The following is a 24,893-nucleotide window of genomic DNA, read 5'->3' on the forward strand; positions in this document are numbered from 1 at the left end:
GTCTACCGGGGTGTACCGTCTATCTAAAAAGGTTGGAGCCACTATCTAAACTACTCAAAAATCAATTTGGAAAAATATTCCAATAGGCCAAAGGTTCCTTCCTTTGAATACTACGATGCAGGGATAACAGGCATTGGCAACGTTGTAGGGCATACAGTATTAAAACACAGGGTTACAATCATTGAAATAAAAGTTGAGTTCATAAAATCATTACTGCTATTTAAACCAGATAAGTAACAAGAATTGATCTATAAATCACACACAATCATGACAATAATTGATTAGGAAAACACACAGGTACATTAGAGTTCATGGTTACAAGTGAATCCATATCTTAATCTTGAGTCTTCTTTTCTTCTTCTCCCCTCCTTGATAAGCTTCTTATACTGGGGTTTGAAGAGGATCTTCTTCCATGTACCTATTGGGTATGTGAAAGTCCTAGTGGAGGGTGAACTAAAGAGTCTTCCCACCCCTCCTAGCACCCAGCGAAATCTGTCTTTATTGTTGCTAAAAGGGAGTCTTCCTGTAACCCAGCATGTAATTGGCAATGGTGCTTTTCTGCCTGTATCACTGATGGTCCATAGAGCAACAGTGGGCTTTGAGGAAAGAACCAAAAAGGAACCAAAAACATTCACACATGACAACATGGAGATGATTCTGTACCATTGTAGGGAGCAGTGAAAGCAGATCAAAAACGCATACATTCAACCATGAAGAAAGGAGTCTTAAAAAGCTATTAGTGAAGTGTCCTCCTGTCCAGAGTATGGTGACCAGTGAGCTTTTACGTCACAAGCTTACATATGTCATGTTAGGGGCCTGCATTGGGCCAGTTTGCCTATTACACTAAGCATTCAGGACTTTAGGAGGCTTTTTCCTTGTCAAGGAAGGAAAGTAACATACACAATTCAGAAAACATAACCCAAAATATTCTTTGTTGCAACATAAAACTTAAAATAAAACATTGTGCACAATCCAGGAAAATGACCATAGTTTGGGGCGTCCCCCATATGACGAAAATAGTTCCATAAAGAAGAGACAAAAGAAAACCTTTGCTATAGCTTTGGAATATAATAAATTGTCAAAACAATATAAAAACTTCAAAAACAAAAACTGAGGCCTCAATAGAACAATGCTAGCTAGCTTTATATGAGAGGGATCATACCCAAAATGGCAGGTGAGCTAGAGCAGAGAAATTAAAAACCTGGACATTAGTGAGCTGATCAGGTCCCACTAAATCCAGTTTTTCTCTGGGCTAGTTCAGCCAAACTTCTTGGCATGGGGATCTCACATGTGAGCATAGATTTCAACAAAAACTTAACAAAACAAGAATTCTGAAAAGCAACATAATGGTTATACATACATAAAACAATTCTTAACAGGACTATCAACAATAAGAACTACTGAGCATGCATTAGACTTGATTTGCAGGTCCAGATTCCCTGCACATCTATATTGAAAGAAAAGATGAGCAAACTTAACAAAACAGTTACAACATCCTAGAAATCAAATTATGGTTAATTCACCTTGACAAACACATTAAACAATTCATAAAAAGAGAAAAGATGGGCAAGGCATCTGTAGTACCACGAGAAAAATGCTTAGTTGTTGCAAGGACAAGTCAAAAGAAAGACTTGAAGCACGAAAGCATATCCCTTGAGGAAGAAACCTTTTATGGAGTAAAAGGCAAAACTAGGATGATGGCACAATGCTCCAGGTTTAAGGCTTGTGCCAGAGAATGATTTTCCTCTGTGCATACACAGAGTACAAAGAATGTGTTGCTGGAAGGCAACATGCTGTCAGAAATACCAAGTAGACCAAAATTTGAGCATAATACAACAAGATTTAATTTGGAGAGCCTTGATAGGCTCAGCCAACTGGTTATAGATGCAAAAATAACACAAAAGGACATTTAGTAGCAAGAAGAAAATCATGATCAGAAATGAACCCTGAGGAATCTACATTAAGAATCTAACAGGTTATTGCTCATTTCCTTGAGAACATGGAAAATAGAAAAGGGTCTTCCCTCAGAAAAAGTCTAGTTCTAACAAGATATAGGTGGAGGCAGAACCATTCAGTGGTCATTATATTGCTTAAGACCAAACAAAGATATTGGGCCCACAAGGTGGGGCCTTTTAAGAACATGCGGATACCTTTTTCCACAGGCAGACTGGATTAAACTAGAGTTAAAACTCAAGATTCACCAAATAGCTAAAAGGGAAGATTGATCATAGATGGAACATAGCTATAAATGACATTCAGAGAGCAAATGAAGATACCAATAGTTGAAGCACATTTGAGGAATCCAGATTTCTAATGGAGACCAAGAACTTTCAGGAATTCTGCCAAAACAAGAGTATTAGTTCTTGAGTCTTAAGAGAGAAAAAGCACAGGGAGAGGGTAATTTTACCCCAAGGAAGTGTACAGATGTCCTATACTTCTTGTAGGAACCAAAATTTGTGAGATAAAATTTTCTTAGCTCTAATGCCCAGCAAAGGGCCCATAGATTGCAAAGCACTTTCCTTTTACTACAAAGCACTGGGAATGCCCAATAGACTTTGAGGAGCAATTTCCTAAAAGTGTTTCCCTTAAAATTAAGGCTACAAAATCTAAGTATAGGAGAGATTGGTACCAGTCACTAGAAAAAAAAATATTTTAAGACCTAAAAGGTACAGCAAAAATAACAGAAAGAAAGCTTCTAATCTAGGAGAACTCCTAGTATTAGGGCAGTTTACAGGCAGAGGATTTTCTCTAGCAGAGAACGATTGGCTGTAAGCAGAGCTTTGGGATGCCAGCTCCAGGCTGGAGATTTCTAGAAATTTGGGTCAAATTTGGAGATCACAAGGCATGCAGTCCATGTCCTTGGACACTCTTTTCCTCCAGAGGCACTAGCCTCAATGTACTGGGGGAAAGGCTATGATTTTGGGAGAGACCTCCAGGTCCCACCTGGAGACAGGCAGCCTTACAAAAAACACAGTAGTATGCACATCTTCCACCCAGGTATTCTCTGGCTGGGAAGAGGCTGTCTCTGTGAGAGACTGCAATATAAAAAAAAGTTTGGTAATGAAAAACTTTTGAAATTATATCTTTTTAGACCCAAAATCAGAAGATGAGAATTCAAAATAGCACAAAAATACCTCAACTGTATTTCCACCCTCCCCCCCCCCTAGATGGGAAAGGAGGGGAAGGTTTGAACAGACAAACCAAAATTCCTTCCCTCTTGCATAGTGAATGCTTAGCTTTAACAAAAGGCTAAAACAGACACAATGGATTTGGCCAGTACTCTTATCTGACCCTGATAAGTTTTTACAAAGAAAGGTGGAGGAGGAGAATATTGAGCTTTCTGCCTGGGTGTGACTCAAAATTGTAACTCTTTCCAGTTTCTTTAACTCAAGCTGAATTTGGCTGAGTTTATTTCAAGAGGGTCTGCATGAGATTTGCCAATCAATACTACATTAGTTGTTGCTGCTCCTGCAGCTAGAGGTTCTACTTTCTGTACGTTCAAATTTAAATGACAGACTTGCCCATTTGAGGTTAGCTGTCTTGTGTTGCTGTGACCTTTGAGAAGGAGAGGCAACACCTCTTATATTACAAACACTGAATTTGATCTCTTCTGAGGCTCTGCAAAAGAAACTTCCCTAGCCAGCCATCCACTGGAAGATACTGGGACAAAAGTTCTTTACAAGAATGGTGGCAAACAAAAACTGTGGTTCCTCTTGCCACTGGCTAGTTATAGGTCTATAAGAAAATGAGGCTTTCTCTCAAAGACACTGAGTTGCTTGTACCTTAAGGAGACCTGAGATAAACAAAAATTTAATTTCTCAGGGCAATGCATTTAAAATTCTATTCCTTTGCCTTAGTTGCTTATCAAATCTTTACTGCTACAGATTTCCATTGAGCAAGAGGGAGAACAATTAGCATTTCTTCCTGATAGCAAGAGTGCTAAGCATTTGCAATACTTTAGCCAGCTCTATTTGGGCCAATCTGCAGGCACTCTGTACAAGCTCAGAGGCTATACCATTTAAATTCATAGAACTGAGGCAATAACTATTTTCTGACTTTATAAGCGAGAGAGAGAAAGATGAACTTGGGAGTTTGACAGATTTTCTTCCAGCCAATTTGAAAGTTAAAACAGTTTCTTACATCTTGCTCTGAAAGCTTTGAATTAACAAAACTAGTTCAGTCTCTCTTTCTCAGGTACTTGATGCTGGCATCTTTAAAGGGTTAAACTAAATACATACTACATCAAGCTCCCATTACCCTGCAGAGAAAACTAACTCTGCAGGCTGGAACCCTTGCTGGGATTCCAGGAGATCTCCAGGCCTCACCTGGAGAAATGGCCTGGTCTAATTGTAGTCCAAGTCATTGCTTGTATGTTTTCTTATTTAGTCAAGGGAAAGGGTGCCCTTGTTACCTTTAAACCTAAATAAGGCCAGATCTCTCTGTTTTAAGAGACATTCAAGTCTAGGAGTTAGATTTTCCTTTGGGTGGGGGGAGGTTCAGAGACAAAGGAACCTTGCCTGCCCATGTGGGATTACCATTCTCTGAGTTCCACAGAATTCTGGCTTTCAAATTCCCCAAATGGGATGAGCTAAAGACAGTAAATTTCTAGCGTAAAGGGCTGAGACTTGCTCATGTAGGAGTGTCTGGAGCAAGTCCTTGCTAAAATGAATACCTTGTGCCATGATTGTGGAACTCTGCATAGGCTCAGAGACCACATTTCCTTCATGATTCTGGGGTAAGAGAACTGAAACAGGGACTGTTCTCTCATTTTCATGGGGGAAAGAAGTCTGGGGCTGCACAGCTGGGTTTGCCCCGCCATATTTCCTTTTATCCTGCACTTCCAGAATTTCTAGTCTCCTCTCTGTGGCCCTGCAAGACTCCAGAACATTTTGAAGGAGACTGGCAGTTTCCTTTTCTTTCCTAGCTTCTAACCTTTGCTGAAGTTCCTGATTTTTCTCAGCAAGCTTTTGGATTTCTAAATCCTTTTCATGAGTAGGATTTGTAAGTTTCCCTACCCTTTCCTTATTAGGAAAATTTTCCAAAGCAGTAGCTTTGGGGAAGCTACCTCCATTTTCTGCAAACCCTGTGGCATTGGGAGCCATGTGCCCTGGTGGCTTCATGGCTTCTGAAAGGGCAGCAAGTAACATATGTGTGGGCTGCTTATCAAACTGCCTCATGTCTGCTCCAGTGGCTCTAAGCTGGGACCAAGCTGCCATTCTGACTTTGTCTCGAGGAGTCCGCTGAGGCCAGGGTTGCCCAGAGGCTGACTGTGTCTGCCTAGGAGCATAAGCCTGCTTGTGAAGGGGAACCTTTGGGGCAAGCTGGGGATGGCAAGAAGAGCTGGAACCAAGGCCATTGTTTAGGAACTTCCAGTTCTGGCTTTCTTTTCCATGCCCGTCCTGTTCCTGATTCCAGTAAACAGGGTACTGGCCTTTTCTATTTAATTGTGCTTGAGTGAGCTGTGTTTCTAAAACAGCAGCCTTCTTCTCAGATTCTTGGGCATGCTTTAAAGCATTCTCCAGTCTCCATTTGGCCTCATGGAGAGAGTGGGTTAAATTTTGTTTGTCTATTAGGTACTCATATCTCTCAGCCCTGAACCTTTCTACCTCCTTCTCATAAGTTTTTAACCTAGCTTCTGTCTTTCTAAGCTCAGAGGATACCTGTTTTTGCTGTTCTTCTCTCAATCTTGTCCTTTCTTCCTCATGAGTTTCCAGCATTTGCTTTACTTTGGCCTCATGACTCATGAGAATCTGCTCTTTCTCTGCTGCATAGGCCTGGAGCATGAGTTCCTTCTCTGCCACATGGCTTTGAAACTCCTGCTTCAGCACTGATGCATGGCTTTTAAGAGTTTGTTCTAGTTCTTGTTCCTTTAATTCTAACTGTTGCTCTTGTTTCTTAACTTGTTCCCTAAGCTGTCTGTTCACATTGGAGCTTTCCTGCAAGGCTAGGAACAGACCCCATGATGCGAAAAGATCTCTTTTTCCTGGCTTGATCTTTTTCTGAGCACATTGGTCCTCAAACGTGTCTCGAAAGAATTGGAGGGGGTCAGGGTTCTTAAAAACTCCTGCTTTCCAAGGGTTGTCTCCCTTCTTCACAAGCCACTTCTCTAGCTTGGGAAGCTCCTGTTCTTTCTTGGCCAATGCCATAGCTTACACTTTAGTTCCTCTCAAAGTCCTAACTTTACTTGCAGGGCTGGTTTTCCTGCACTGTTAGGTGCCTAACCACAGGCCACCAAAATTAACTGATGCAGGAGCCTTCCCTGGCACTTTTCCTGCTTATTGGGGAGCAAAGAACTTGCAGGACACCTCTGTGTGCCTCACAAGTAAAGGAGGGAGTTGCAGGACCTTCCTTAGTTCTCTGCAACACTAACAAATGTTTGTGGCATGGGCTTATGGCCTTGCACACATTGTTGAGCTCCTCAGGAGGGGCTTTTCTCTAGCCTCTGCCTCCAAACAAATCAAAAGTTTTAAAAGTCTCAGAGCCTGAGCTTTTCCTCTGTTGGCCCTAAGCAAAAGGGAAATTTTTCGGCTGGGAAGATTGCCTATCTCCTCAGACCCGAGACAAATTTTTTTTTTAACCCTAAAGGAGAGCTTCTTGCTCCTTCCAGTAAATTCTCTTAAAGGCACAGCCAAGTGAAAGAACTAGCAGCATATTTCCAGATGCTTTCTGGCTCCTATGTGCTATTTTAACACTTGGGTTGGTTTCTTAAGTTCCCTTTTTGTTTTGCCTACTGCCAATCTCTGATTGCGCTTCGGCTTGGGTTTAGGGGACAGCGAGCCAATCCTATGATTGCGTCTCGGCCAGAAAAGGGAGCCACGAGCCGACCCAACGATCGCGTCTTCGGGCAAAAGGGAGCCACGAGCCGACCCAACGGTCGCGTCTTCGGGCAAAAGGGAGCCACGAGCCGACCCAACGGTCGCGTCTTCGGGCAAAAGGGAGCCACGAGCCGACCCAACGGTCGCGTCTTCGGGCAGAAGGGAGCCACGAGCCGACCCAACGGTCGCGTCTTCGGGCAGAAGGGAGCCACGAGCCGACCCAACGGTCGCGTCTTCGGGCAGAAGGGAGCCACGAGCCGACCCAACGGTCGCGTCTTCGGGCAGAAGGGAGCCACGAGCCGACCCAACGGTCGCGTCTTCGGGCAGAAAAGGGAGCCACGAGCCGACCCAACGATCGCGTCTTCGGGCAAACAAAATAAAAAGTTGCCCAGCAGTCAGATTGCAGCGGTCCTACGACCCGCCTGCCCTCCTGACTGTCGGGTGCCTTAGACTAGCCTTGGCCTAGACTCGTGTAAGGACTTGGGTGTGTGTGTGCAAGTGTCTGAGTGTGTATGTAGTGTGTGTGCATGTGTGCACTAAGCTCTAAAGAAAAGGGAGAAGGGAAGGGCGCTCTTTCCAGGTCTTAAACAATCCTAGCCTGTCCTGACATTCCCTCCCACGATAGACGCGTTTAGAAAGGCCTCGGGACGGCGGCCAGGCTTCACGGGACTTCCCCCTTGCATTCGATCGGGCTCAGTCCTCTTGCGAGGTGTCTGGCCTCCTCGGGGCGGCTGAGAAGTCCAACGCTGAATGATAGAAATGGGAGTAGCCCAACCCACAATTATATAGAGATGCTCGCTAGAGCCGTTCACACAGAACTCATTCACTCAATCGCTCACGCAATAGCCTCCCTAGCAAGACTGTTTGAACGGTGCAACCCTACGTCTGTCTGTATGAAGACACGCGTGTCGACTCGCGTGTGTTCCTACAAACAGGATAATGCCAACGCTTTCTCCACCAGTTTCTGTTAGGGAAACTGCTCTCAAAATGAGATTGGGGAATTAGATTGAGAGACAGTTAGCCCCAAAAAGGAATCTTTGTTATCAATTGTATACCAGGCTCAACCGTTCAGAGAGTCAATGCTCAATAAGAGACTCTAATTTAGTAAAAACCAATTGTAATTTATTTAGAATAGTAGTTCTTTCACACAAAGTACAAAATCAATCGCACATTCATACAGGTCTAGGAAAAATAGATAGATTGATAGGGACACATATCAGGGTAGACATACAGGGCGATATTTACCATCGTAGTTCTTCCAGGAAGGTTCCAATGGCGACATGAGAGGACAGGGGAAATGGACCCAAAACTGTGGCCAGAATTGGGGATGGATCTAGACAGCGGAAGGTGGGTTGCTGAATAGAAGCACACATGAGTGGAGTTGGGTCAGAGGTTAAATAGGCTTCCTCAGACCCTTGGGACTGGGAGGTCCAAGGGAGGAGAGATGGGAGGTTCAAGAGGGCTGGACATTCCTTACTGACACCTAATTGGATGCCTGCTTTGGCCAATGAACTTCACCTTAGTCCAGTGGACCTGGAAATTTCCAAGCTGCAATATTGCCTGGGTTGGCCCCAGGGTACTTAGGCTGGAGTGAGAATGGGAATGGCTGGGTACTTAAGTTTAAATGGGATTAACTAGGAGGGTGACAATAGGGAATAAAATACATGGCCTAGGTACCACCCGGTGTAGACAAAAGACTTGATGAAGACAGGAGATGTCCTTCCTCTTTTCTCATCTTCTGCTGGGCAAGAGTAATTGTTCTGGTATTGCTGAGCAATTAGGATCAACAGTTGAGCTATTAATCCATTCTTAAAACAGATGGGTTGCTTGCAGGCTCAGGGTGTGTACGTGTGACTTTCCCACTAAGAAGGAATGAGTTCAGCCTGGCAGGGTAAGCTTGGGTCAGGAAAGCAAGCTGGATTCTGCTGTTGTTAGCTCTAGGTCCATGGAGCCAGGCTGGAAACATGATGGCTTCTTCCACTGCAGTGGCCAAGACTGGGCGCACAAGGAGCAGCTGGAGCATGTCTGTATTTCTGGCTCACACCCTTCAGAGATGTAGAATGCAAAGCTGAGGCTTATGGTATTATAAAGTGTAAGCAAAGTCCACTTCTTAGAGCAGATGTGTGAGAGTCAAATCTCCAGGCACCCTGGCAACCACACTGGCGATCACGATGTCCACATGCATGAAAAGTAGGGGGCTTTTCCTCACAGAATTCTATACTACTATTACATTTTTTTAAAAAAAAAAATCTGGCTTTTTAGGCCACACACCGTTCAAGAGAATTTAAAGAAAAACACTAATTCAAATGGCATTAAAATTCAGTACAAATTCTCTGAGGGTAGGGGATTCTGAAGACCTGGTGTGATAGAGTGGATGGAATTTTAGAATGCCACCAGAGGAATCCAGGTTTGAAGCCCTTCTCAGCCATTCACTGACTGTCTTAGGGCGTTTTCGCACTCACCTTCAAGTGGTGCGACCACCCTCCTCAAGCCGGCGGATCTGCAGGGATTTCGCACCAGAAGCGCCGGCGCACCCAAAAGAGCCGGCGACTTCCGTCGCGAAACCAGCTCAAACGTTTTCCTGCTTCTTGGCGGTTTCCGTTTGAGCTGGTTTCGCGACGGAAGTCGCCGGCTCTTTTGGGTGCGCCGGCGCTTCTGGTGCGAAATCCCTGCAGATCCGCCGGCGTGAGGAGGGTGGTCGCACCACTTGAAGGTCAGTGCGAAAACGCCCCTAGTCTAAGTCCAACCTACCTTGCAAGATGGTTGTGAAGATAAAACAGAGGAGAGCCATGTACACATCTTCAGCTGTAAGAAATATTTACTGGCCCCCTTGCCTGGCTCTGATGTTGTTTGTTTTTGTGTTTAATTATTTTATAATTTAAAATATAGTTTCAATTGTTCAGATGTTTTTAAGGTTTTTTTATATTCACCACCTTGGGGACCCTAATCAGCTAGAAAGGTGGCTTAAAAGTGTTTTAGCTAAATAAATAAGAATTAAGGACAGATTAAAATAGGAATAGATGGGTTTTCTTAGGTGAGCTGGATTCAGGCAAGACAGCAGGTACCAAGCTGCGTGGTGTCCTACCATCAGGGCATTTTTTTAAGCAGGAATGCACAGGAACAGAGTTCCGGCTAGCTTAGGTTCAAGGGGTATGGCCTAATATGCAAATGAGTACCTGCTGGGCTTTTTCTAAAAAAAAAAAGTCCTGCCCACCGTCATGGCCCCAACCATAGTAGTTGGAAGGGGGATCTTCCAGCTGGATGCAGTATGTTTTGGGGGGCTTGTGGTAGCCATGACTCTCTCTGTAACCTGGATAAATGAGTTTAATAATCGAGGGATGTTTTGCTGGAGAGCCAGTTTGGTGTAGTCGTTAAGTGTGCAGACTCTTATCTGGGAAAACCGGGTTTGATTCTCCACTCCTCCACTTGCACCTGCTGGAATGGCCTTGGGTCAGCCATAGCTCTGGCAGAGGTTGTCCTTGAAAGGGCAGCTGCTGGGAGAGCCCTCTCAGCCCCACCCACCTCACAGGGTGTCTGTTGTGGGGGAGGAAGGTAGTGAGCCGCTTTGAGACTCTTTGGAGTGGAGGACGGGATATAAATCCAATATCTTCTTCTTCTTCCTTTTCTGGCAAAGGTTTTTTTTTTGCCCTTTAACTCTTGTCACAGCTATGTGGAAGCAGCAATACTGAAGTGCAACAGGTTTCTTTACAAAACGTAAGTACTGCATCAATTTCAGGTGGTAGAACTGTGGTGCATAGAGAAATTTAGACATCAACTCCGTTTGGGGATTTCTCTATGTCAAGCATGGTAGAATTCCATTGGTAATTGATTGTTTTAGGGTCCTCCATAAAGCTGGCCTGTGAAATATCATGGAGGACCAAGGTCTGTTAACTCTGTTATTCTTTCCCCTCTTCCCCTTCTTACTTCATCGCTTACAAAGCAGAAGTAGAGGGAAACTAAACTAACTTAAGAAAGAGTAATCAGCACCTTCCCATACATTCCTGTTAGGGAGTGTGGCACATCTGGGGAAAGCAAGGACGGAGTCCTGATAACGCCATGAGAATGTAGACATTTATGATATTATGTGTGAGAGCACATCCCTCGCCCCCACCTTTTGGAATCCTTTTGAAGTAAGCCTTAAAAGTATTGTATCAATGTATCTTTAGCATCACTCTCAAGAATCTGTTGCACTGAAAGTATCGGTCTATCAATAAATGTAGTTTTGTATCAAACCTGACTCGTCATTAAAACCGCATGCTTGACAGTCTAGTTTTGGATTTCACTCAGTGACTTGATTTCATGCCATGAATTGTGAGTTAAAAATGTAGGGAAAGGGTAAAAAGTGATGGGCAGGATCCCAGAAGTGTTTTGGGGTGCACCCTGTTAGAGAAAACAAGGTCAGTTTCACCTCGGGTACTGAAATATGCAGCATTGCTTCTCTGGATTCCTGCTGAAATTGTGGGCTGCACTCTGTTGGTGACAATGCAGAAACCTCCAAGAGGTCTTTCCTTTTCCCTGGCAAAATGAGACTGTTCCTGATGACCAGATAAATAAGTTGTGTAAGTACATCGGTAATTTAAAGAAGCAAACAAGTCAAGACATATCAGGTGATTGTTACCAAACAAAATAGTTACGTTTGGCTAATAAACCCTGCAGTCTATGTGTTTGTCTTTGCCCTATGGTGCAGAGTGGTAAAGCTGCAGTACTGCAATCTGAGCTCTCTGCTCACGACCTGAGTTTGATCCCGGCAGAAGCTGGGTTCAGGTAGCCAGTTCAAGGTTGATTCAGCCTTCCATCCTTCTAAGGTCAGTAAAATGAGTCCCCAGCTTGCTGGGGGGGGAAGTGTAGATGACTGGGGAAGGCAATGGCAAACCACCCTGTAAAAAGTCTGCCATGAAAACGTCGTGATGCAATGTCACCCCAGAGTCGGATACGACTGGTGCTTGCACAGGGGAATACCTTTACCTTTAGACATAAGCTACTGATACAGGAGGCTTCTGGCTTCCTCAGTGTCTAGTTTAGTTTTAAAAGTATCCTGGAAAAGGTAGCGTTTGGATTATGGCAATAATGGAGAAGGTTTTCTACATTAAACATAAAAGTTTCTCCCAGCACTGTTTCCCTAACTGAAATGACATACATTGGGCTGCTCTTTCAGGTTAAACTGCATATCCAGAGATCTGATCGCAAATTGTCATTTTGTTTGCCTGCTTTTTTTCTCTTTTGGGGACAGAAGCGGCATGGGGGTGACACTGAGAAATAGTATGGGGTGAGGCCCTCTGCCCAGTGCTTAGTGCAACCCAGAGCTGGCTAAGCAGAACAGTAGGTGAGTTCGAAGTCCCAGAATCTGCCATCTCAAATGATCTTTTTTTTTTCACGCAGAGGGATTTCAGAAAGTCTCCCGCGCCTAACCTCCATGATCCGAGGAATTGGAGATCCTCTAGTTGCAGTCTATGCTAGAGCATATCTCTGCAGGGTAGGATTTCATTACTCTTTTAACAATGGATTTATTGGTTCCACCTGAAAGAAAAAATAAAGATTAGCAGCAGATGAATTTCCAGAACATGAAAGAACTAGGATACAACAAATTGGATACGAGGTGTTCTGTTTTCGGCACTCCTAAGAGGGTTCTCTTTGTAACCAGCAGCCTCAATGGAATGAGACCATGGCATGGGAGGGCAGAGTTGAGCTGATTAACATGTGGAATGATTAACATGTGGAATTCACTGCCACAGGAGGTGGCGGCGGCTACAAGCATAGCCAGCTTCAAGAGGGGATTGGATAAAAATATGGAGCAGAGGTCCATCAGCGGCTATTAGCCACAGTGTGTGTGTGTGTGTGCATATATATATATATATATATATATATTTTGGCCACTGTGATACAGAGTGTTGTACTCGATGGGCCATTGGCCTGATCCAACATGGCTTCTCTTATGTTCTTATGTGACACAGAGTGATGGACTGGATGGGCCATTGGCCTGATCCAACATGGCTTCTGTTATGTTCTTATGTGACACAGAGTGTTAGACTGGATGGACCATTGGCCCTGATCCAACATGGCTTCTCTTATGTTCTTTTTTTTTGAATGCAGGTTGGGATGGAAGTGGCTCCCCAACTGAAAGAAAGCCTGAACAAGAACTTCTTTGATTTCCTTCTCACCTTTAAGCAAGTAAGTGGTAGCTTCTAAGCCCTGTAACTCAAATGGTGCTGAGCAAGAACTCCTGTGCTTGCCTCTGAACCAGGCTTATATAGGCTGAGGTTTTTTTGCTCATACAGGAATAAATTGCCAGGTAAACTGGGCTGTCTCAAGCCTGAGCTTGGAATCACATGGTGCTTGTGATGATGTCATCTGGAACACCATAGAACAGGGGTGTCAAACATCAGGCCTCGGGGCTAGAACTGGCCCCTCCAGGGCTCTAATGTGGCTTACGAGCAACTGGAGCAAGGGAGGAAACAAGAGAATGTTTAGGGAGGAAGTGGGCGGAGCCACTTTGTGGCTTCGGCATGGTGGAACAGCTTCATCTGCAGTAGTTGAGTGGTGTGGGAGCATCAGCCCAGTGCTGCACCGCTGGGTCTCCAGTCTGCCCACGTGGGTTTTCCTTTGCGCCCCTCTCCCAGCCCATGGGGCCTTGCAGTGCGGATGCAATGACCCAGAGCTTACCAGTTGCTGTCCTTTGTACAGTTTATATCTCTGGTAACTAGCATTACTTTTTTATGGCACACCTGACCCAGTCTGACAAAGTGACATTTATAATCAGATTGGCCATGCTGGCTGGGGCTGATGGGAGTTGTAGGTAAAAAACATCTGGAGAGCTACCGTTGGCCACCCCTGCTCTATATGACAGCCCTTCAAGTACTTGAAGATGGTGTTCATACCACCTCTCAAGTAATCTCTCCAGGCTAAACATAGCGCCTTCAACCTTTCATCATAGGACTTGGCCTCCCCTCACCATCTTCATTGCCCTTCTCTGGACATATTTCAACTTGTCTATATCCTTCTTAAATTGTGGTGCCTAAGACAGAACACAATACTCTAGGTGAGGTTGAACCAGAGTAGAGTAAAGCGAGACCATCACTTCACGTGATCTGAACACTATATTTCTGTTGATACAGCCCAAAATTGCATTTGCCTTTTTAGCTATGGCATCACACTGCTGACTCATCCTCAGTGTAAGGTCCACTAAGACCTGCTAGATCATTTTTCACACATACTGCTGTCTCCCCCATCCTATAACTATGCATTTGATTTTTCCTACCTAAATGCAGAACCTTACATTTATCACCATTGACATTCATTTTATTTGTTTACCCCAGTTTTCCAGCCTGTCAAGAAGATCATTGTATATCCTGACTCTGTCTTCTACTGTATTTGCAACACCTCCTAATTTAGTATCATCTGCAAATTTAATAAGCATTCCATCTACTCTTTCATCCAAATAATTTATAAAGACCTTGAACAAAACAGGCCCCTGAAGAGATCCTTGAGGCACTCTACTTGTCTCTCCTCTCCAAGAGGATGAGAAACTATTCACAAGCAGTCTTTGGGTGCGATCTGTCAGCTGGATCTGTCAATAGATCCACTTAACAGTATTAGGATCCAAACCACATTTTACCAATTTGTAAACAAGAATAATATGTGGAACCTTATAAAAAGCCTTACTGAGATCAAGATAAACAATGTCTACAGCATCCCCCTGATCCAACAAGGTAGTAACTTCCTCAAAAAAAGAGATCAGGTTAGTCTGCAGAACCCTTCCTAGCTCTTAGTAATCACAGCCATCTTTTCTAAATATTCCAGGACTGACTGTTTGATGATGTGTTCTAAAACTGTTCTAGGTATAGATGCCAAACTGATGGATCAGTAGTTACCCAGATCCTCCTTTTTCCCCTTGAAGATTTGCTGGCCTCCAGTCTTCTTGCACCTCATCTATTCTCCAAAAATTCTCTAAAATAACCGTCAGAGGCTCAGAAATTACATCCACAAGCTCTTTTAGAACTTTTAGGATACTGATCCTGGGCTGCAACTCTTTTTCCTCCTCATATGTTCTGTTTTTGCCATAGGGCCTTTAAATAAACAAGATATTAAGTAAAATCAGAATTTTTCACATTTGTCTGCACAGCGGAGCTCTTTGATCCAGTTCAGAGGAAATCTACTTAACTGAGAAACACAGTGAATGACTATTTTCATTAATGGTTGATTGCTTGAAACAAGTGTCCAAAATTTCCCTTGAGTTCAGTATTGTGTGTTTTAACTTGGAATGTATCCTGTTATTTCCCCTGGGAGTTGAGAGACTTTTCACAATGATTTATCTTTGTTTTCCACAGATTCATAGTGACACAGTTCAGAATCAGCTGGTGGTGCAGTGTGTAGAAATTCCATTATACCTCACTCTTTATTCTCCTGCAATAGATTGGATTCTACAGTGCATCTCTTATTGGGCTGCAGAGGTAAAGAACTCTTTGGTTCCAGACAAGTTTTAATGTTTAACTGGAACAGAGATCTAAGGTGGTAACTTGGAATTTGCCCATGGTTTTGGACAAATATCTGTGCATCATTTCAAGTCCTCTGAATCTTAAGCCAGTTAGGTATAGTGGTTAAGTGTGTGGACTCTAATCTGTGGTTAAGTGTGTGGACTCCTGGGCAGAAAACACAAGGCCATCTTAAGCCAGTTAGGTGTAGTGGTTAAGTGTGTGGACTCTTATCTGGGAGAACGAGGTTTGATTCCCCATTCCTCCACTTGCAGCTGCTGGAATGGCCTTGGGTCAGCCATAGCCCTTGCAGGAATTGTCCTTGAAAGAGCAGCTTCTGGGAGAGCTTTCTCAGCCCCACCTACCTCACAGGGTGTCTGTTGTGGGGGAGGAAGGTGAAGGAGATTGTGAACTGCTTTGAGACTCAGAGTGGAGGGCAGGACACAAATCCAGTGTTGTCTTGTTTGGGTGGGCCTGGTTGGCATTTAAGATCAGCTGGCCTATGTCTGAAGGGGTTGTGAGAGTTAAGTACTGAAGTTCTAGTTACAATGAAGTAAACTGTTGGTTTTTCATGCACATGTCTTCCATTTTGGGTTAGTGTTGTATGCTGCCTTGTATTGGTGTTCAAGGTGGAATAGAAAGCGTTTAATACATACAGTGTTAACACAGTGATATTAGCAAGTATAATTTGGGCGCCGTGCTTGAACGTTGTATTTTGCAGGGTTTGATCCAGGTGGTTTGGTGATCAAAGCCGCCCACCATCTAATCAGCCTTAAACATACGGGAAGTGTGTTCTTTTTTCCTTTCTTTTTGAGATAGCTACTAAGGCCGTTTATAATTTTTTTTTTTTTTTTTTTTAGAAAAAATCAATACATGTAAAATGAAAATTGGAGGCACACGCAATTTTTAGAAAACATTTTTTGAAAAAGGTTGTGTGTTTTGTTTTTTTAAAAAAAGAATTTATTATTCCAAAGCAGTTGGATGCAAGTTTGCATGTGAACAAAAAATAATAATAATAATAATAATAATAATAACAACAACAACTTTTTATTTCTATCCCGCCCTCCCCGCCGGGGCAGGCTCAGGGCGGCTCACAACATAAAATACATTATACATCAATTTGCTTATAAAATCACAGTTAAAACAATTTACAAATTATTAAAATTACAATAACAATATCAACATGGTGCTAAGCGTTAGATCTTCAGCAGAATTAGTAGTTAAAAGCATTTTCAATGGCACTTCCCGGTTTATCATTGGTTGAAGGCTATTTTGAAGAGGTGGGTCTTACAGGCCCTACGGAATTGATCTAAGCATCGTAGGGCCCGCACCTCCTCTGGGAGTTGATTCCACAGCAGTGGAGCAGCAATAGAGAAGGCCCGGTCTCGGGTGGCCTTCAATCTGGCCTTCCTTGGCCCAGGGATATTCAGCTGGTTTTTTCTAGCTGACCTCAGCGCTCTTTGGGGCTCATATGGGGAGAGACGGTCCCTCAGGTAGGCAGGTCCTCGGCCATATAAGGCTTTAAAGGTGATAACCAGCACCTTGTAACGAACTCGGTATACCACTGGCGGGGTATACAAATTAGGGGAGGGATGGTGGCTCATTGATAGAGCATCTGCTTGGTAAGCAGAAGGTCCCCGGTTCAATCCCCGGCATCTCCACTAAAAAAGGGTCCAGGCAACCAGGTGGTGAAAAACCTCAGCTTGAGACACTGGAGAGCCAAGGGATGGTGGCTCAGTGGTAGAGCATCTGCTTGGTAAGCAGAAGGTCCCAGGTTCAATCCCCGGCATCTCCAACTAAAAAGCATCCAGGCAAATAGGTGTGAAAAATCTTAGCTTGAGACCCTGGAGAGCCACTGCCAGTCTGAGTAGACAATACTGACTTTGATGGACCAAAGAGGGTCTGATTCAGTATAAGGCAGCTTCATATGTTCAATATAAGATGAGTGGCAGCTTGTTAATATTATAAGGGGGCCTTGACCTGGGTAGCCAAGGCAGGCCTGATCTTGTAAGCTGAGGGTTGGCTCTGGCTAGTATTTGGATGGGAGCTGGCCATGGAATACCAGGGTGGTGATGCAGAGGCAGGCTATGACAAACCACCTCTGAGCATCCCTTGCCTTCAAGCCCACTAGGGGTCACCGGAAGTCAGCTTGACTTGATGGCAAAACAAAGCAAAAAAAAAAAATGTCTAGGCTATAAAAGTGAATGGAAAATCTGCAGAGTTCAAATGCATTTTTAACAAAAATCCAAGTTGCTTGTCTGCCCTAAATCTGCCAAAGGAGCCAGACTCATGATCGTCCACCTTTGTGGTTTCCTGAACACCGGTATTAAAAACGCTTTCACGTGAGAGTCACCTGAACTGGAATCCAAAGTATCCCATGAATAAAAGGCACAAGAAAGAACCCAGGCTTGGTGACCAAAATACATTGTTTAAAATGTTGCACAGTTTAGGGCTGTTTCCAGTAGTGTTGCGGGGGGGAGGCATTTTGCTCACCGGCAGCTTCACTGTATTATATACGTTTCCCTAGCAGAAAGGGAGATTTGCTCATGACTCCACCTAGCAACCCAATTCAGAATAAGCCTGTGTTGTTGTCCTGCTTCTTTAGTAAATGGGGACGATGAGGTTGCCCTGCATTGAGACCTGCCGCTCTGCAGATCAGTGACTGAGATCTAACAGGTTTCGGGGGGGGGTGCATTTTTGCTGACCCCCACTTCCTGTTGCAGCCCCAGATGGCTCTTTTGCACTGGTCTTGAGGATCCCTGTTATTCCAGAGGCAGCATTTATTGGGGGGGGGGGGATTTGGATAAACACATCAAGGGGGAAGTAAAAAATCTTTTCCATCATCAGAAATTGCTGTTAGATCCAAGACAGTGCTTGCTCATGTGAGCAGATCTCCAGATTTAATTATCAGCAGTCTTGAAGGAGCTGATAGATCAAACAAGCACAAGTCATCCTTTTTTGCTGATAAACTCTCAGAACTCCCAAATACACACAAAGAAAGCAGACTGTTTTAGATAAACTGGGAATCTAGTTACAGTATGTTCAACAAGCCAGTTGTATGTCTCCTGTGCCAGGTGCAATGAAGAATGGACAGATGGAAGGCAACAGTATTGTGTTTATCCAACACTACTGGAGATGTTCAATTCTCTGTCCATCTGTGCTCACTCAACCAATATCTTTTAGCCCACTACCACTGTTCCCACCAAGCATAGACACATTTCCTGGGGGGGAAGGGGTTAACCCGACTGTTCCCAGACTCCTCTTTACCTCTGTAGTTGTTCAGAGTGGGGGATCTCAAGAACCATAAAGTAGTTCATTATTGTAAGGCAGGGGTGTCAAACTCATGAAGGCCGGATCTGACATAAATGAGACCTTGTCGGGCCGGGTCGGGCCATGTGCTGGACCATGTGTGTACCTATTTAAGATCAGGTAGCAGAGACATAAACTTTTTAAAGGGAGCAGACAAAAGATTAAAGGGAGACATAAACTTTTTAAAGGGAGCAGACTACTAAAGATTTTTAAAAACCCAACACTTTAAAATAAAATATGCTTAAAACATTAGCACTTGTTGTTCTTAAAGATGCTCTTTGTATTTCTCCCATGGGATCCAGGGAACTGGGCCAAGGAAGCTCTGGCTCTTTCCCTCCTTTCCCCAGGGGACCAGGAGGGGGAGGAGCCTCAACCAATGGAGAAATTTGAGGGTTTGCTTTGTAGCTCCTGTGCAATTGAGCAAGCCTTGCAAAGCAAGCTGAGATGCAGAAGGAAGCAAGAGAGAGGGAGAAGGAAGCATATAACAGCCAGTTGTTCAGGGGCCTGATAGGAGCCCTCCGGGGGCCTGGTTCAGCCCCTGAGCTGCATGTGTGTAAGGAGTAATTATTGCCAGGCAGTGATTGCTGAGACCTAGGTTCAAATCATCACTCAGCCATGAAGCTCACTGGAAGACTGCAGGCCAATCTCTTTCTTGGCCGAGGTTTTTATAGGAATATAAACAGAAGGAGGGCCCACCCAGAAGTCCTTGGAGGAAAGGTGTTAAAAAAATCTAATGCATAAAATTTTCATTTTAAATAAATCAGCATTTTTGAGGGGGAGCATGTGTTGGTTGATTCACATTGCTGCTGCCACCTCCCCTCCTGAATGAAGCCTGAGTAACAGAACCTGCAAGGATCAGGATGCAAATGTTCCCCACATAATTTCAGTAGTCTGAAGTGACTGGAAAAGCAGATCCTTGGCAACCAGAAGTGATGATGCCTCATTCAAGGTTTTTATAGCCCATCCTGTTTTCTGGCATAAATCAAGGGAACTTGTTATCCTGCTTTGGAATCTCACAGTTCTGTTCTCCAGGTTGTTTTCTCACCTTGGTCATGCAAGTTGCACTTCCTTTTTATTTTTAAACTCAGTCAGCATAATGATACAAACTCCTCTTAAAAGTTAGAAGCAAAAATTTAATTTCTAACAAGACATTAACACATACCAGTATAGTGTATTTGTTGGGTGGGGGGAGGACAGCCTATAAAATGCTTCCCTGTGGAAATCTGAAATCTTTTTCAATCCTCACTTTTGCCTCTGTGTGTGTTTGTTTTTTAAGGCGTTGTGTTGAAAGCCAATTGGATGTTTGCCAGAACTGCACCTCCTGCCTTTGCAACAAAACGTTATTTAGCTTTGTTTGTTTATTTGCTTGCTTGGTATGTACTCCATTTTTCTTGTTGGAACTCCAGGTAGATCACGCAATTCAAAAACAGTATAATACATGGATTACAAGATTGGAGAACATAACAAATAGCATCATAAACCATGCTATAAACCACGCTATAAAATGCATTACAGCAGAGTTGCATATAAAAACAACTGTATAATATATACAACATGAAATGATAATACATGAACTATGCAATAAAAGTAGTGTCTTACATACAATAAATAGTGTGATAAAGCTGGAACACAATGTTAGAAAACAATAAAGTGTGCAGTAAACAAATGTAGTAAAGGTTTTCTTACATTATAAAATCGCCCTCCTGAACAATTCCGTTTTCCACATTCTGCAAAAGGAGGGAAGTGTGGAGAACCTTCTTAACCTCCCCAGGCAGGCCATTGCTGTGGGTGGGGCAGGGCCGTGGGCAGCTCTTGATCTTACTGACTGCTCGCTCCTGACTGGGGTGGGTAGGGTTGCCAGGTTCGACTCAGGAACTATCTGGGGAATTTGGGGGTGGAGCCAGGAGCAAAATTGTGACAAGCATGACTAAACTCTGAAGTGAGTTCCGGTCGTCACATTTAAAGGGGCCACACTCCCTTTAAATGCCTTCCTTCCATTGGAAATAACGGAGGATAGGGGTACCTTATTTGGGACTCACAGAATTTTTTGCAACTTGGGGGATGGGGGTGAGGAGAGGCACCAGATGCCATGCTGAAAATTTGGTGCTTCTACCTCAAAAAACAGCTCCCCAAGCCCCAGATACCCACAAATCAATTCTTCCTTATACTCTATGGCGATTGGTCTCCATAGGGAATAATGGAGTGCCCAACAGACATTTCTTTCCCCCCACCCCACTTTTTGAAAACCCTGAATCAGGGGGAGGCCCTCCAAACTGGGGGATCTGTCAGAACTGGAAGAACTCCAAACGAGGCCCAAGACTTTGTTGCAAAAGTATAGGCGTTTATTGAGAACTACAAAGCTGAAGGTACAGGATAACACTGATATCGAAAGTTAGCATTGGTTACATTATATGTGGGTATGGTGACAACAATAAAACGATCTTTCACACGGCCAGAGACAACTGTCTGTTTCTCAGGGTCTGTTATCAGTAAGGGAGGATGGAGTCCTGCTGAGAGAGAGCCTGACGGCCCAGCTTCAAAGAGCCACCTGCAGATGTTGACCAGAGGCTATCTGTCACCCTTCAGTGATCACAATTTGTTTGAAATGCACAGAAATGTTCGTTAGTTGCTGAAGCAAGGTTGCAGGGGTTAGTGCCTGGTTACAATATGGAGTCACATAGGCTAACAGCACATAGGAAAGTTACAAGTTCTGACATACTGCCCCCCCAAGCTCTCGCCCTGGGCTTGTGTGGGTACAGTAGGTGGAATTTCTTAAGCAATTGTGGCGCAGACACATCGCTAGCTTTGACCCACTCGTCACAGCTTGGGGGAAAGTACTTCCAGCGGATTAAGTAGTACAGGACCCCCCGTTGGACCCTGGAGTCCAGAATCTACTGGACCTCATGATGACTCTGGCCCTTCACTCGCGTAGGAGGTGGCTCGGGAGGGCGGGGGTGCCAGGATGTAGCCCCAGGATCTTTGCGAAGAAGGCTGCAATGAAAAACAGGGTGGATCTTACTCAACAATTTTGGCAGTTCCAGTTCCACCGTCATGCTGTTAATCACTCGCTTTATTGTAAATGGGCCTAAGTATTTGTAGGCCAGCTTGCAACAAGCTTGCAGCAAGGGGAGGTTCTTGGTTGACAGAAAGACTTTTTCCCCTTCTTTAAACTCCCACTGGGGGGAGTGCTTTTTGTCAAATTGCCATTTGTATTCCTCCTTGGCCCTCTTCAGGTTCTCTTGGATCACTTCCCACCCTTGCCGAACCCCTTCCCACTATTGTTGACAAGAAGTTTGTTTGGGCTCCCCCGCGGGTAGGGGGAGATGGGGGAACGGCTTGCCCTCATAGCCATTTACTATCTGGAAGGGGGAAGTTTTCATGGAGCTATGCAGGCTATTGTTATACCCATACTCGGCAAAAGCTATGAGCTCCACCCAGTTTGACTGCTGAAAGTTGACGTAGCACCTGAGATATTGTTCGAGAAGCCCGTTCACCCTCTCCGTCTGCCCGTCCGTCTGGGGATGGTAGGCTGAGCGGAGTCCCTGCTCTATCCCCGTGATCTTACAAAACTCCCGCCAGAAGTTGGCGACGAATTGTGGCCCGCGGTCGCTAATGACCTTATCCGGGAACGAGTGGAGGCGTACCACGTGATTGAAGAATAGGTGGGCTAATTTCTTGGCGGTGGGGAGTTGTTTGCACGGAATGAAGTGAGCTTGTTTAGAAAAAGTGTCCACCACCACCAGTATCACTGTTTTCCCTTGCGAGGGGGGTAGCTCAACTATAAAGTCCATCGAAACCACCGCCCACGGCCGGGTCGTAGTTGGTAAGGGGACCAGGTGGCCCGGCGGTTTCCCCCCCGTTCGCTTGGCCATGATACATGTCGGGCAGGAGCCTACAAACTCCGACACATCTCTTTTCAGTTGGGGCCACCAAAACTGCCTGGTGATCAAGTTTAGCGTTTTTACATAACCAAAGTGCCCCGCTAGGCGGCCTGAGTGGCACTGCTCTAGCACCTCCTTTCGCAGGCTTTTGGGTACGTAGATCTTCCCGTTGTGGTACCAGAGCCCCCCTTCTCCCTTCTCCACTCCTTCGGGCCGTTCCCCCCCCTCCGCCTCCGTTTTGGTCACAAAGCGTTCTTTTTCTCTCGGTTCTGGGGTCCCTGTCCTTTTCCCTGATCTGGTGGTGACCCCTCCCGCCAGTTGGGTAGGTGGAACAAGAGAGTCTATCACTTCCTCCCTCTGGCTGTCGTGTTGGGGCATGCGCGAGAGCGCGTCAGCCAAAAAATTCTTGGTGCCGGGGATGTGCTTTAGCACAAAGTCAAATTTGGCGAAAAACCCCGCCCATCTTATTTGTTTGGCGGTTAGTTTACGTCGGCCGGTTAGTGCCTCTAGGTTTTTGTGGTCCGTCCAGATTTCGAACGGGACTCGGGCTCCTTCCAGCCACGACCGCCAGGTTTTGAAGGCGAACGTGACCGCAAAAGCCTCTTTATCCCACACAGACCAGTTCCTCTGCTCATTTGAGAACTTGTGGGAAATGTACGTACAAGGTCGGAGCCCCCCCTCGTCGTCCCGTTGCATTAATATTGCCCCCACCGCGACGTCGGAGGCGTCGCATTGCACTACGAACGGTTTTAGCTCATTGGGGTGGGCCAGCACTGGTTCACTAGTGAACAACCTTTTCAGTTCGTCAAAGGCGCGCTGGCACTCGGGGGACCAGGTGAGGCGCGCCCCCGGTTTTCTAGCCTCCTCCCCTTTCCCTTTGGTTTTGAGGAGCTCAGTGAGGGGTAACATGACCTGGGCGAACCCTTTGATGAACCCGCGGTAAAAATTTGCGAACCCGAGGAAAGATTGTAGCTGCCGTCGGGTTCGGGGCGGTTCCCAATCTAGTACGGCTTGTATTTTCACGGGGTCCATTGCTAATCCCTCCCCCGATACTCTGAACCCTAGGTAATCCAGTTTCGACTTGTGGAACTCGCACTTAGTCAGTTTGGCATACAGTTTGTTCTGGTACAAGGTAGTTAACACTTTTCTGACCAACGGTACATGCGATTCGAGGTCCTTAGAATAAATAATGATGTCATCCAGGTACACCACCACCCCCATATACAAGTATTCCCGCAGTACTTCGTTGATAAAGTTCATAAACACTCCTGGCGCCCCTTGCAGCCCGAACGGCATCACCAGGTACTCGAACTGTCCCATCGGCGTGTTGAATGCCGTTTTCCACTCGTCCCCCTCCTTGATCCGGACCCAGAAGTACGCATCGCGGAGGTCGAGTTTTGTAAACACTTTTCCCTCCGCCACCGTGCTTAGCAGGTCTTTTATCAGCGGGATCGGGTAGGCATTGGACATGGAGATCCCGTTTATCCCGCGAAAATCTGTGCAAAGTCTCAAACTACCATCCTTCTTCTTTCGAAACAGCACGGGGTCGGCATGGGGGGCGGTAGCTGGCCGGATGAAACCCCGTTTCAAGTTTTTGTCTCTGCTTTCTCCGCCCAGCCCATCGAGTAGAGCTTTGCCTTCGGAAGCTCCTGCCCCGGTATTGTGGACCACATCGCCTCCCGGCTCAAAGGGGGTAGCTGCGGTGGGATCGGGGCTGCGGGGGCAGCTGGGGCCTGGGGTGCGGGCGCGGCCGGTCCGACCGGGCCGCCTCCTCCCCCGTCGGGGGGTGCTGCTGGTTGGCCGGGCCCCCCGTCAACTGGAGCTGCAGGGCCGGCCGGGACAGGTCCTCCACCGGGGGGCCCGGCTGGCCCCGCCGGTACGGCTCCTTGCAGGGCGCGGATCTGGTCGCAGATCGCGCCTAGTTGTAGCTGCATTTCTTCCGCCATCTGGATGCGGGTCTCGTGCACCTGGTCGTGTATCTCTCTCACCCACTGGAACAGCTCGTTGCGGAGTACTTGCGCGGGGTCCCCGCTCCCGGGGCCGCGGCCCTCCTCTCTGTCGCCGTCCCAATCGTCTCCACCCGTGCCGGTGGCGAGCGCCCGGTATCTCTCGTCCGCTGCGTCCATTAGCGTGGTGGACTTTCGCGGGCTCCAGCTCCGCGAGGGGAAGACGTTCGTGGAGAAGTGCGCCGGGTCTCTGATTTTGCGTCTCACCGCATTCACCCTGGGCTCTAACGGTCTGTCTTCCAACGGGGTACTGGGCTCTCCGTTGTCTGGAGCCTTTGCTGCCATCCAGCCAGGTTGCCAGTTCGGATAAGTCCCAGAATAAAGGGATCAGTGTTATAATGTCAGAACTGGAAGAACTCCAAACGAGGCCCAAGACTTTGTTGCAAAAGTATAGGCGTTTATTGAGAACTACAG

General features: G+C 45.6%; 2 protein-coding genes across 3 annotated transcripts in view; both read left to right on the forward strand.

The window, feature by feature from the left end:
• MARF1 (meiosis regulator and mRNA stability factor 1) overlaps positions 1 to 24,893 on the forward strand; it is a 539,974-nt gene that overhangs the window by 471,806 nt on the left and 43,275 nt on the right. The window lies entirely within an intron of this gene.
• VPS35L (VPS35 endosomal protein sorting factor like) overlaps positions 1 to 24,893 on the forward strand; it is a 132,955-nt gene that overhangs the window by 40,381 nt on the left and 67,681 nt on the right. For both annotated transcript variants that reach the window (XM_060260928.1, XM_060260927.1), the window contains exons 11-14: positions 10,482 to 10,529; positions 12,195 to 12,288; positions 12,906 to 12,983; positions 15,140 to 15,262. In XM_060260928.1, the coding sequence (XP_060116911.1) occupies positions 10,482 to 10,529; positions 12,195 to 12,288; positions 12,906 to 12,983; positions 15,140 to 15,262 (343 nt within the window). The remainder of the gene's footprint in view (positions 1 to 10,481; positions 10,530 to 12,194; positions 12,289 to 12,905; positions 12,984 to 15,139; positions 15,263 to 24,893) is intronic.

Source organism: Heteronotia binoei, chromosome 20 (genome assembly GCF_032191835.1).
Source record: "Heteronotia binoei isolate CCM8104 ecotype False Entrance Well chromosome 20, APGP_CSIRO_Hbin_v1, whole genome shotgun sequence".
In the NCBI taxonomy this organism is placed as follows: Eukaryota; Metazoa; Chordata; class Lepidosauria; order Squamata; family Gekkonidae; genus Heteronotia; species Heteronotia binoei.